Source organism: Pogoniulus pusillus, chromosome 5 (genome assembly GCF_015220805.1).
Source record: "Pogoniulus pusillus isolate bPogPus1 chromosome 5, bPogPus1.pri, whole genome shotgun sequence".
Lineage (NCBI taxonomy): Eukaryota > Metazoa > Chordata > Aves > Piciformes > Lybiidae > Pogoniulus > Pogoniulus pusillus.
Genome location: NC_087268.1, coordinates 13,110,030 through 13,123,948, shown reverse-complemented (window position 1 = coordinate 13,123,948; position 13,919 = coordinate 13,110,030). Strand labels below are relative to the sequence as shown.

The 13,919-nt window shown below is 45.2% G+C and overlaps 1 protein-coding gene across 2 annotated transcripts in view; it reads right to left on the bottom strand.

The window, feature by feature from the left end:
- The window catches only part of GRAMD1C (GRAM domain containing 1C), a 69,032-nt gene that overhangs the window by 12,457 nt on the left and 42,656 nt on the right, over positions 1-13,919 (bottom strand). For both annotated transcript variants that reach the window (XM_064143277.1, XM_064143276.1), the window contains exons 9-10: positions 12,527-12,689; positions 5,611-5,757 (exon numbers count right to left, since the gene is read on the bottom strand). In XM_064143277.1, the coding sequence (XP_063999347.1) occupies positions 5,611-5,757; positions 12,527-12,689 (310 nt within the window). The remainder of the gene's footprint in view (positions 1-5,610; positions 5,758-12,526; positions 12,690-13,919) is intronic.

Genomic DNA, 13,919 nt, shown 5'->3' with positions numbered 1-13,919 from the left:
GTGGCTTCTGCAAGGTGCTTCTCCCAGTTTCTGAGAGTTCCACCTCCCATAGCCTTCAGGGTGGTTTTCAGCAGACCATTGTGTCGCTCAATCTTTCCTGCAGCTTGTGGGTAGTATGGGATGTGATAAACCCATTCTATCCCATGCTCTTTTGCCCAGTTGCTTACAAGGTGGTTCTTGAAATGGGTCCCATTGTCTGACTCTATTCTCTCTGGGGTACCGTGTCTCCACAGGATGTGGCTCTGCAGGCCCAGAATGGTGTTACGGGCAGTAGCATGAGGTACTGGGTACGTTTCCAGCCACCCCGTGCTTCCCTCCACCATGGTTAACACATACTGCTTGCCACTACGAGACCGAGGCAGAGTGATGTAATCAATCTGCCAGGCCTCCCCATACCTGTACTTTGACCACCTTCCCCCATACCACAAAGGCTTCATGCGCTTGGCTTGCTTTATGGTGGCACAGATGTCACATTCATGGATAACCTGAGTTATGGCCTCCATGGATATGTCCACAGATCTGTCTCGGGCCCATTGGTATGTGGCATCTCTTCCTTGGTGACCAGAAGAGTCATGTGCCCACCGAGCTAAGAACAGTTCACCTTTGTGCTTCCAGTCCAGGTCAATCTGGCAGATGTGGGCAGCCTGGTCAGCTTGGTGGTTATGCTGCTGCTCTTCAGTGGCTCTGCTCTTTGGGATGTGAGCACTGATGTGTCGGATTTTAACTGGCAGTTTGTCCAGGCGTGCAGAAATGTCTTGCCAGAGATCAGCAGCCCAGATAGGCTTCCCTTTTCTCTGCCAATCATTTCTCTTCCACTCCTTCAGCCACCCCCATAAGGCATTTGCTACCATCCATGAGTCGGTGTAGATGTATAGCATTGGCCACTGCTCTCGTTCTGCAATGTCCAGGGCCAGCTGGATGGCTTTCACCTCAGCATACTGGCTGGATTCGCCTTCTCCATCTCTTGCCTCTGCAACCCTGCGTGTGGGGTTCCAGACGGCAGCCTTCCATCTCCGCTTGCTGCCTACCAGGCGGCAAGATCCATCTGTGAAGAGAGCATATGCCTTTTCCTCCTCAGGAAGGTCACTGTATGGGGGGGCTTCCTCGGCACGGGTCACTGCCTTCTCTTCTGCTGGCTTTCCAAAGTCAGTGCCCTCTGGCCAGTTGGTGATGACCTCCACAATGCCTGGACGCTCGAGAGTCCCCATCCTAGCCCTCTGAGTTATCAGAGCCATCCACTTACTCCAAGTGGCATCTGTGGCATGGTGCGGAGTCGAACCCTTCCCTTTAAACATCCAAGTCAGGACCGGAAGCCTTGGAGCTAAAAGGAGTGGTGACTCCGTCCCAATCACCTCAGAGGCAGCTCTGACTCCCTCATAGGCAGCTAGGATTTCTTTCTCTGTGGGGGTATACTTGGTCTCTGAGCCTTTGTACGCCTTGCTCCAGAACCCGAGTGGGCGGCCTCTTGTCTCATCAGGAGCTTTCTGCCATAGGCTCCAGCTAGGACCATTCTCACTGGCTGCTGTGTAGAGAATGTTCTTAATCTCTGGGCCGGTTCGAACTGGTCCCAAGGCCATGGCATGGACCACCTCTCGTTTGATCTGGTCAAATGCCACCTGCTGCTCAGGTCCCCACTCAAAGTTATTCCTCTTTCTTGTAACGTCAAAGAGGGGTTTCACAACTTGACTGTACCCGGGAATGTGCATCTTCCAAAAGCCCACAAACCCCAGGAAGGATTGTGTCTCCTTCCGGTTAGTGGGTTCCACCATAGTGGCCACTTTATTCACCACATCCATAGGGATGTGGCGTCGGCCATCCTGCCAGCGAACTCCCAGGAACTGGATCTCTCTGGCAGGCCCTTTCACTTTGCTTCTCTTAATGGCAAAACCAGCATCCAACAGGATATTAATGATCTTCTCACCCTTCTGGAAGACCTCCTCTGCTGTCTCACCCCATACAATGATGTCATCGATGTACTGCAGATGTTCCGGAGCTCCACCCTTCTCCAGTGCAGTCTGGATGATGCTGTGGCAGATTGTAGGGCTGTGCTTCCACCCTTGAGGCAGTCTGTTCCAGTGGTACTGGACTCCTCTCCAGGTGAAGGCAAACTGCGGCCTACATTCTTCTGCAATGGGGATGGAGAAGAAAGCATTAGCAATGTCAATTGTGGCATACCATTTGGCCTCCTTTGTTTCCAGTTCATACTGCAGCTCCAACATGTCAGGCACGGCTGCGCTGATTGGAGGAGTCACTTCATTCAGGCCTCGGAAATCCACCGTGAGTCTCCACTCCCCCGTCTCCTTTCGCACTGGCCATATCGGGCTGTTGAAGGGCGAGTGGCTCTTGCTGATGACAAGCTGCTGCTCCAGGCGGCGAATCAGCTGCTGTATGGGTAGCAGGGAGTCTCTGTTGGTGCGGTATTGCCTGCGATGAACTACACGAGAAGCAATAGGTAACTTGACATCTTCCACCTTGTGGGTACCAACCACGGAAGGGTCATCTGACAAGCCAGGCATGATAGACAGCTGCTCTTTGTCTGCAGTCTCTACAGCTGCTATGCCAAAAGCCCACTTGTTTCCCTTCGGATCTTTAAAGTACCCTTCCCGGAGAAAGTCAATCCCCAGGATGCAAGGTGCATCAGGGCCAGTTACTATGGAGTGCTTCTCCCACACATTCCCGGTGAGGCTTATCTCAGCCTGCAGCACAGTCAACTCCCGAGACCCCCCTGTGACTCCTGCAATTGTAACAGTATCTGTCCCCCTGTGGCTGGAGGGGATCAGAGTGCATTGGGCACCGGTGTCTACCAACGCTCTGTACTTCTCGGCTTCAGAAGTGCCAGGCCATTTCACAAACACGTCCCAATATACTCTGTTATCCCTGGCCTCCGCCTGGCTGGAGACAGGGCACCTCTAATTCTGAGCAGTGTGACTGCATGAGGCACATGGACCTGAGTTACTGGCTTCACCACCCCTTGAGCGAGAGCGCTGCCTGCGGGACACTGGGGCAACCCCTCTTCTGGAGGAGTTATTCCCTGTGTTTGTCCCCTGCAGTTCCCTTACCCTGGCCCATAGAGCTGAGGTGGGCTGGCCATGCCATCTATCCATGTTTTCCCCATGGTCACACAGTGTTCTCCAGAGTGACCCCCTGTGTGTACCCTGTCTGCTCTGGGCTGGTCTCCTGCGGGGAGGAGGAGGAGGAGCACGGCGGCGTGTGTTCCTTACAGCTGAGACTTGCACCCATTCTGAAGGTGAAGAGCAGTCATCCTCTGCCTTCTGCATTTCAGAGAAAGAGGCTTTCAGCTCGTTCATTTCTTGGGTGAGGGTCTCTACAGTGGCAATTAAGGTTTTCCTCGACAAACTGTCTTCAAACTGTCTTAGGTCATTCACAAACTCCCTGATTGTGGGAAGGTTGTTGGGGTCTCTGCCCAGCAGCAGTGCTCCCAATGTGGGGGCATATGTGGAAGGGGCACACTGAGTCAGTTTCTTTAAGAGGGCTGGCTTCATGCGGACATCATCAGGGTCCGAGGGCCTCTGGTCGGCTCCATAAATTATCTCTTGAACCGCCATTTGCCTCAGGTATGAGATCCCCTGTTCCATATCTGTCCATCTAAGGGGATGGAAAATCATGTCATCCTTAGTCGGGTACCTGTACCTCACAGCTATCAGAAGCCTGGCCCAAAGTGAGTGGGTACCATCGAGCCTTCCCAGCTCCTTATCCACACCTCCATCCCTCGACAAGGATCCCAGCTGTTTCGCCTCCCTGTGATCTAGGTCCACTGTTTCTGCTCCTGCATCCCAGCATTTCAAAAGCCAGGCTAAAAGGGACTGTCCGTTTGCCCTTGCATACTCCTGCCTTATGTGCCTGATTTCCTTTCTGGGCGTGGAGCTGATAAGGATCACTCCATTATCAGGTCCATTTCCAGCTGGTTGCTGTTGCTGGGGGGTGCTGGTTCCCGAAGAGGTCCCTTGCCCTGGATCGGCATCTGCGGGAGGGTTTTGATTTGATCTTGCTGGCCGCGTGGTTATTGGCGCTAGGTGAAGGGGGCTGGGCTGAGGGGGCAGGGTCCGGGGGGCTGCCCTGGGCGGGACCGGAGGCGGAGTTCGGGGCGGAGCCGCGCTAGGGGCGGTGCCTGCGCTGGGGGCGGCCGGAACGGCCTGACCTGTCGCCCAACCCCCGCAACTGCAGCTGGGGCAGTGAGGACCACCCCTCCCCCTAAGCACCCTAATGGCGGCGCCCACCCGATATTTCCACGTGTCCCAGTTCACCGCTATCTTACTAATTCCCAAACCCAGATTTACACACAGTGAAATAACAGCTATCCAGTACCATTTCTCCCCCAAAATATCTGGAGCTTCTGTGCTCCAATGCATATACTCAGATTGATTCCATGTTCCAGAAACATTTCTAAACACAGTGATATTACTAACAGAATTCAGGAAATAGGCATAGACTCGGGCAGGCAAATGCTTAGAATATTCCCAGACCATATCAATGACAATCCAGAAGACATGGTAACTTATAAACTTTAACAGCCAGCCCCAAAACAGACATCCAAAAGCGTTAATGATTAAGACTGTCAGAATATCCATTTTTTAACTTCCAAATCTTCTCTGAAAGAATTCTTTCTACCTAGCCCCACGTTGAGACGCCAAATAAATTGTCTTGGGTTCAAATGCAAGTTCCCAGAGACTCTTATAAATTTGGTAGACCCAATGACAATTTATAGAATTTATAGAGTTTATAGAGTGCCCTCCCCTCCTCCCCCTCCTTTCCCCAAAAGACAGGGAGAGAGATAAAAGGTAGGGACACCCCAATAAATCAATCTCACTCGATTTGGAAGTTAAAAAGGAAAAGTTTAACAATAACTTAGAAAAAAGGGATTGGAGGTAGGGGAGTTTACAAAGGATGAGGAAGGGAAAACAGCAAAATACAAAACAGGGATGGATACAACCCGAGTAGTGTGATGGTGTCTCTGCCTCGTGGCTGGTATACAGTATCAGTGTGTGTGTGCGGTCATGAACGCAGGTAGTGAGCAAGAGGGCGAAAAAAAGAGGAAGAGACAGGAGAACTCCTGTCTTTTATACCACAGGAAGTGGGGGGAGTGGGCTAACCATCACCTGGAGTGTGGCCCACCCCTGAGGAGGGGCCAAGACCCCTAGGGTCAGGTTCAGGGTCACTCCCCCAGGAGTGTTAACCCTATACATAAATTTACTCATCCAGAAAATTAAAGCCTGTGAGTATCGTTTAGGAGGATGAAGCAATTCTGGCTATGCGCCAGCTACACACAGTTCACTATTTCTGGGACATAAGGTAAGGAGAAAAACCCACAGAATGCATCAGTTTAACAGCATACTCCAAATTCAGGAATTAAGGTGCTGTTTTGTGCTGCACTGCAATAGGGTTTTCACTCCAAAATATGACTGACCTACAGAAACAATAGGGTGGCTTTAAATATCTGCTCTCACAGTGAAAGTTTGAGGTTTCAAAATTATTTTAAAGCAAGAACTACCTCAATTACCTTAAAATTCAACTTAGCCCTATAACATTTCTCAGAAGCTGACACTGTCAGGATAGTTTGCAACACAGACAGAAGGGAGAAGAGTATATTACCTACTATACTCCTGGAACTGAGAAACCTCTGCATGAAGTGAGAATTGGTGAACAGGATTTCGAACATCTTGTCTGCAGTGATGTGGAAAACTCTGTTTATAAAAAGTCTCCCATAGAGATCATTCTCAGAGGCAGTTTCCTTTGATGCTAAGGAAAGGCAGAGAGAACAGGTTAAAAGAATAAGCTTTCTAATAAGCTAAGCTTTATTACAACTTGAATCCTTCCCAAACTTGCATCAGTATTTTTCTCTCTCTCAGAAACCCCCTAATGTTAGTGCCACATGATCTGATAGGTAGGTTATCTTCAGAAGCAAAGTCCAAAGTTGATTTTCAAACATCCCCACCATTTCCCTTTGAAAACAAATTGCTAGATCAACATCACAAAGTCTCATACCTTCAGTTTTGCCTTGAGTAAGCTACTAAACCCATAGGAAACATTAGGGAAGATAAAAAGTTTGGGTAACCTCCTTTAATACGAGTGCTTACTGTACAAAGGACAGGTACATAGCAAGCAGGATAGTACTTCCTTCCTGTGGTTAGTTTCAGAATTGTGTTTTTAACATCTGTAACTCTGGTAGTGTTCACAGATGAAGAGACCAGGTAGATTGCCAAACAAACTGCTCCTCCCTCCATACCTATACAAGCAATGGCAAGAGGTATAACCCTGTTCCATTTTGCAGTTCTGAAAAGTGCATCAAAATGCTATGCCACCTTCTACTTCAAAACCACCAGCAAGCATCCCAGTGACATTCTGTGGCTGTAGCACTGATCTTTGCTATTTCTGATCTTTGTTGGTTGCTGGCATGACTCAGCTTTGTGGTTGTTTCAGACACTCTTGCAAGAGATAAGGGACAGAACTATAATGCTGGAGGGCAAGCAGTTTCCTGTGCCAACCCCAACTCAGTCTGCTTATGCTTTAGCAACAAGTCCATAAGTTATAAGTTATCAAACTCAAAGAAAACAAAACAAACCCCACACCACCACCAATGCTCCTACAGATTACTAAAAAGAAAAAAAAAAAATTGAAAGAAGCCTGAAAGCAAATCTTGCAGAAGCAAGACAGAAATGAGATGCCTAACCTTTCAACCTATCCAAATGAATGCTTAGAGTTAAGCAAAGGTCAGCACCAGTCACCAACGCTAAGACAGCCTGCATATCAAGCTATAGTTCACAAGCTGCCCATGGGCTAAGGTTACAGCACTTAAAACATCACTGCTTGGTAGCAGCCAGCATTGATAAATGCAAATGCAGCAACTCAACACCACCACAGTCCCCAATGAAATCCAATTCTGACTCTGAGGAGGCTTTCTCTCTAGTGTTGTTATTAAGCCTCCTCAAAGTCCCTATCATACACCTGCCTCCAAAGTGAACTAGTCAGGCTTCAGAGCAGGACCCCACAGCTGAAGCACGAGTGCCATGTTTTTGTGCTTGCACAGAGGTGGCATTCCTTCTCATGCCACATTCTGCTTATGCAGTTGCGAGTCTAAACAATTACAAGCTAGAACAGTGAGCAAGCATACATTTTAAGAGGCTGTGTAAATAGACCACTATGTAGTCATGTCACACTAAAATACAGATTCTGCTGTGCTGAAACATTGTGGGAAGCCAGAAATTCAGCTTGGGTTTTCAGCTTATGCCCACTCTATGTCCTGAGAGCTGAAACCAATTCCCAAAACATGCAGTCCAAATGAACCATGAAGTCTGACCTCAGGTAACAAGTCCTCAACATTACAGATCTCTCAGAGTGCACTTCCAACTTCCTCTCTTTCACCAGGAAACAGGAAGTTTCATATATTGATGCTGGTATTCCCTTTGCCTAGTGTGCATAAGCTAACACACATGGTGTCAGATATCAGGTAATTCAGACCTAGTTACTCTGTTTGGGTCCTACTCAGCTGTGCAAGACATGTGCAAGGAATCTGCTACCACTAAAAAAACACCTAAAAAATACAAAGGCTCAGGTATGATCAAGTCATTGTGCACGAGATAAGATTCAACAGCTGTTTGTACATATCTTAACAAATACAAGATAGTACAAGAAGAGAGGTTGTAGCCAGGTGGAGGTTGGTCTTTTCTCCCAGACAACCAGCAACAGAACAAGGGGACACAGTCTCAAGTTGTGCCAGGGGAGGTATAGGCTGGATGTTAGGAGGAAGCTCTTCACAGAGAGAGTGATTTGCCATTGGAATGGGCTGCCCAGGGAGGTGGTGAAGAAAAGCCTGGCTGAAGCACTTAGTGCCATGATCTAGTTGCTTGGATAGGGCTGGGTGCTAGGTTGGATGATCTTGGAGGTCTTTTCCAATCTGGCTGATTCTATGATAAGTTACCTTTGCCCCAGTGAGGCTTAGCTGAAGGGCATAACTTTCACATTCACCTGAAGTGCCTGAGGACAGACACTATGTTTCTGCTGATGCAAGGTAACTTGGTAAGCCACAGCAGCTTATGGTAGTCACAAAGCCCATGTATTATTATTACCTTAAGCATGAAGTCTGTTCTTGTACTGACTGTTAAGCAAGTGCATCCATGGGTCTATACAAAATTCCCTATTAGCTGATTTCCTTAGACTACTACTATTTAATTGTGTGCATGAGAGTATCTACTGAGAAATGTTTTTACTGACAATGTCCCTCAGCTCTTGGGCCAAGGAAACAAACAATCTTTTTTTCTTTTTGACTATCAGGGAAAGCAGTAGTTTCAGAAAATCTAAGTTGACCTTGGGCTGGTATCCTATGCCATTTTAGATGCTAGGATTCTAACAGGAATGCTCTGCTATGAAGTCTTTCAGATGACAACTCTGAAAGGTGCATGTATGGATGGATGCTGCTGAGTTTCACAACCGACAGCAAAGTGCTGCATACACCAAGAGCTTCAAGCCACTTCTGAGCTTCTTACAGTTGATCTGTAGAAACCCTAGATGAAGCAGTGAGTAGAAGCAGCAGCATGACAAAGAGTAAGTGTGCAGTTTTCACGCTTTCAATTTCAACAGAATAAAACACTTTAACCACTTGCCTCTGCTACAAACAAATATGCAAGTTTGTCTGTGTGGTTCTAATTATAAAGGTAAACCTACCTGATTTTTACTTATGTCCATACTAGAGGAATGTGAAGTATTTTACCTAAGAGCAGCTTAGAAGTAGCTTTATGAGTAAAGCATTTTGTGCAAGTATTTAGATGTCAGTCTAACTCCTTAACTTTTCATGTCAATAAGAAGTTATCAACTATTAATTCCTAGGCCAAATTACAATATGCTACTCTGACTTTAGGTTAGGATCCCTAGGGACTCAAAAATCCAGAGTGTCCTGGTTCAGCCTGAAGACAGTAAATCTGTTCCCTCCCCCACTATTGCCTTGCACTTCATAAGGTCATTTTCATTACTGCAAGGCAAGCTGTGAAATAATGTTTGAACATAATACCATTATGCAGCAGTAATTGCAGAGGTTTGAACACATCTGCAGTGCAAAAAGAGATAGGAAACTGGAAGAGGGGGAGAAGCAGGAAAATCCCAACATTTTCTTTAAATTCCCATTAATAAGGAACAGCTCAACACTAAACACACCCCCCAAAAAAAGAGAAAGCCAAATTGATAAGAACAGAGGCTAACAAATTACAAGGGTTGATTTTTTCACTCCACAGTTGGGGGGAGGATCAGAAGAGAAAAAGTATGTATGCAAATTATTAGTGCAAAGAAGGATTTCTGTGCCACTGGGGATGGGGGGAAATTGTGTGAAGAACACACAGGTAGGAGCCTTTAACCAGATACACCTGAAATCATGTCAATGAAAATAACTGCTAGAGTGAACATGTTCCAGACTCCATCTATTTAAAGACTGCATCAGCAGTATTAACAAACAAAAAGCTTTCCTATAAAGCATGAAATCAACTTGGGAAGAGACTGATTGAGTATTGTAGCAATATAACCTTCTTCCAGTTCACAAGATAAAAAACTCAAACTTATACCTTCTGTCTTTAGGTAACTGAAACATATTTCCTCTAGATCCCAAAGCAACAGTAATTGGTAGTTACATACTCAAAATAACAAAAGCATGTATTTTGTTGATTAAAATGTCATTTAAGACAACATTCCTAGTCTTCTTTACATGTGTTGTGTATCCAAAATTTTGTCTCTCAGGGGAATAAATAAAACCCCACACAACCCAACCAAAAATGGCCTAGCCAAAAAACCCAAACAAATCAAGCAACAAAGAACCTGCACAACAACAACAAAAATCCCCAAACAATCAAGCAACCAGGGCTGACCTAACTGCAATACTACATCCCTGTCTACAAGAAAAGTCAAGCCACCATTGTACCCATCTCAAAGCACTATGGGGCAAGCAGTTATGCTTTCCTGCAGACTACACAGTTAAGGTGGTTATTAGTCTAACAAAGCCAATACAATAACTGTCAAATTGTGCAAGGAGATCAGGAATCTATGTAGACAGTAACACTTTCTAACAAAAAAGACTGTTTTCCAATTTCCTGCTTCTTCCTTCTTTTTTTTCCAAAGTATCATATGCTACTGAATACTGTCATTGAAGAAAAACCAAAAAGAAGTGTGAAAAAACAAACAAAACCACCAAAAATTCCCAAACAAAACAAAGAAACAATGCAAAACAAAGGCAGGTGATCCTGCTTTGGCAGGGGGGTTGGACTTGATTTCCAGAGATCCCTTCCAACCATTCTATGATCCCTCTGCAAGTGGAGAACTGCTTAGGACAAGGGAACCAGTGTTGCTAAGGCTCTGGCATTCCAGCTTTCAGTGTCAGGTGGACATGGAGCTGTAGAACAACAGTCTTGAACTTGATCCTTACTTTATTTTCTAAAACACCCCCACTGGCAGCCTAAGTATGAGATGAGAAATTAATCACATGGGTAAACCTTTGCCATGTGGGAAACCCAGGTGGTTTGGGTTTTTTTTGCATGAAGGAATGCACCTTGTAAAGAGTATGGGGCAGCTACAGCAGAAAATAAAGAAAAGGAAGAAACAATTCTAAGCATGAAGATGGGAATCTGAGAGAAAAAAATAGTATGTTGTAGGACTAGAAAATCCTGCTCTGGACGAAAAAAAGGCCAGTCTCGAGGAAGGGAGAAGAAAAGCATCATGAAGTCACTTTACTTTTTATCAAAGCAACATCTCCATTTTAATATGCTCTTTTTAGTCAACATCAACAATGCAAGTATGACAGAGAGCATTTACTGCTATTGTTTAGGCAAAGGGCAGCTCAAAAGACCACAGGACTACTTTCAATCAGTTTCACTAGAGACCTTTGCCATGAAGAGACGAGAGACACGTTACTAAAAGGACAGGAAACTGCAAGATACTTAAACATTCAAAGGCCAAAGCTTCCATGCTGATCTAAGATACACACGTGCAAGCCATCTGTGAGGCTTAAAGTGTAGAAGTATGGCATCAATAGTAGCCTGGTCAGGCAGGCAGTCAGAAAAACCATACCACCTGACATGCATGGAATGGAATCTGAAGTAAACATAGAAGCAGTATGGATGAGCAACAGGAAAATTAGTCAAACGTGAAGTATACCCTCAGGCAATGACCACAACTTGCAGGTGGTCAATGCAATCCAAAAGCTTTCCTGGACACTTAGTAATCCCAACATAATACCTGCAAGCAACTTCTTTCGCTAGCTTTGAGAGGATGGGATGCAAATATTCTCCATCAGATTAAGAACTAGCTTCAATTAAACTGTTGTCTTCTGGCCAACAGGTGATGAAAGTTACCTCATTTGCATATGAAAGAAATATTCAGCTGCTACTGAGGACACTGCTGCTCTTGAGATTATGTATCTTTCATTTGCACACCACCATACAACTTTGGAACCAATCCAGGTTGTGAAAAACCTCAATTTAAGGGTGTTTACAGCATCCAAAGCTCAGAATATCCACCACAACTTCAGTGAGCTGTTGGAATGACTATGGCCCTTTGGAACATTAAGGGTCCCTGCAGAAAGTGAAAAGTTCACCTTAAGAGAGTGAGAAGTTGTCAGGGGATACCATGGAACCAGAGAACAGGCATCCACAGACCTCAGCACAAGCCTCATTGTCATCCAGTCTGTGTAGAAGGCAAGTTTTGGCCTTACTCTCTTCCCAGATCACAATAAAAATATTTATACCAAAACCATACAGAAACACTTCTCTCCTAAGTTGAGGAAAGGAAGCACATAATAACCAAGTTACAATCACTACTGTACTCTGGTATCACAGTTCCTCTTCTTCTTGGACTGGTTAGTGAGGTACGAGTTACCAGGATAGTGTATTAGGATCCATTAAAATACAAACTCTATTGACAAAGTGTAATCCGCTCCAAGATACGTTATCAAGGTTTTTCATCTCCAGAACAGATTGAGAATACACAAACCACTCCTGAAAGTAGGGAAGTTGTCTTGCCTGGACTTTCAGTGGGTTCCTCAGTTTACTCCATCAATACCACCAAAACCCAAACGCCCCAAGATAAAAGTGTAAAGGAGGGGAGATGAGGAGGGTTGGAGATATCTTTCAAAATCTGGAGAACAGTCTGAAACGTTTCCCTTCAGTTCCCAAGAATTGAAAACATAGGAAAGATAGATTTTTGGAGTACCTGCAAGAGTACAGAAAGTAAACAAACACCAACACACTATCAGGAAGCTTTTTTTTTAGTTCAAGCTGTTAGTATCTCTTGACTCCAAGGAGATCAAGCTAAACCACAATTTGTTTTCATTCTAGACACCCCCAACAACCACCTTTCTTCCCCTGCCACCCCCAAGAAACTAAACAAAGTACAACATATGTTTTTGCTGCTGTTTCCATAAAACAAATCAGCAAATGAGTTTTGTAAGATCAAAAAGTTCTCTAACATGCTTCACAAACGAGATGGAACACCAAGATCAGATTGTCTTACAGATCTTAACTGTTAAGTGATTTACCTTCTTCACTATCTGAGGCACTGCTCTTCTCTGGAAGATTTTCATTCTCATTCAGGTCCAAAGACTTTTCCAAAGACCTGCTTCTGACTAGCTTAACAGGTTTTCGTTCTGAAGATGGAAGAGGGCTCTTCTTTATTTGCTTCTCAGTTGAGGACTCCTCCACCTGAAATAAACAAGAGAAAAAAAAAAATGCATGGGTAATCACAGACTTACTCAACTGTACTATTGTACCAAGAGGGACAGTTTATTCCCTATCCTGTCCCCCTGCATTCACCAATAGAGTTTAGTTCCCTTCTTTGCATTAACACTAGCATTTATAAATTCAGTAACTTGACACAATATTACTCTTTATTAATCATATTATTTTTTCCCTACCAGTTTAGCAAGGCATCCAGCAATCATGAGGGGAAGTACAATGAAAACAGGCAGAACCTCCCTTTTTCAGCAACAGTAGATTATCCTTATATTTGTGTGCTAGTTTGAGGCTAACTAGGATATTTTAGTGAGAGAGATTAGATGATAGGCTGTGAAAAGGAAACAATGGTAATGTCTACTTGACTCATAGGCTTGCTGAGATGTATAAAAAACAAGAACACAAATATAGATTAACAGTCCCTGTGTATCTTTGGGTGCCTGCACTTTTCTCCCTGGTCTGCTTTCTGTGTAACTAATCCTTCTGCTTTCTAACTCCCTGCTCATCCTCCAAACACAGTATCACAGTATCAACAAGGTTGGAAGAGACCTCATAGATCAAGTCCAACCCTTTACCACAGAGCTCAAGGATAGACCATGGCACCAAGTGCCACGTCCAACCTTGCCTTGAACAGCCCCAGGGACGGCGACTCCACCATCTCCCTGGGCAGCCCATTCCAGTGTCCAATGACTCTCTCAGTGAAGAACTTTCTCCTCACCTCAAGCCTAAATTTCCCCTGGCGTAGCTTGAGGCTGTGTCCTCTCGTTCTGGTGCTGGCCACCTGAGATAAGAGAGCAACCTCCTCCTGGCCACAACCACCCCTCAGGTAGTTGTAGACAACAATAAGGTCATCCCTGAGCCTCCTCTTCTCACCTTGCACGTAAGGCAAAGTCTGAAATAAAGTAGAGGGGTGGAAAAGGGGTGGAAGGGTGGTTGGGAGCCCCTCCTGGGGATTCTGGTTGGGCTGTTGTGTTTCTGCATTACTTTTTAACTTGTATATTTCTGTATATAGCTGTATAGATTGTAAATATCTGGTCATATATTGTGCTAAACTGTAACATAAAGCTTCATTCCTTAATTTCCAGCCAGCTGAGTTTAGTCAGTGATTTCATAAGAGTAGAGGGGGCAGGTAACACCCAAACCATCACAGTTTGAAAGGACTTCTTGTTTTGTAGGGCTCCACTACACTTTGACAAAAAA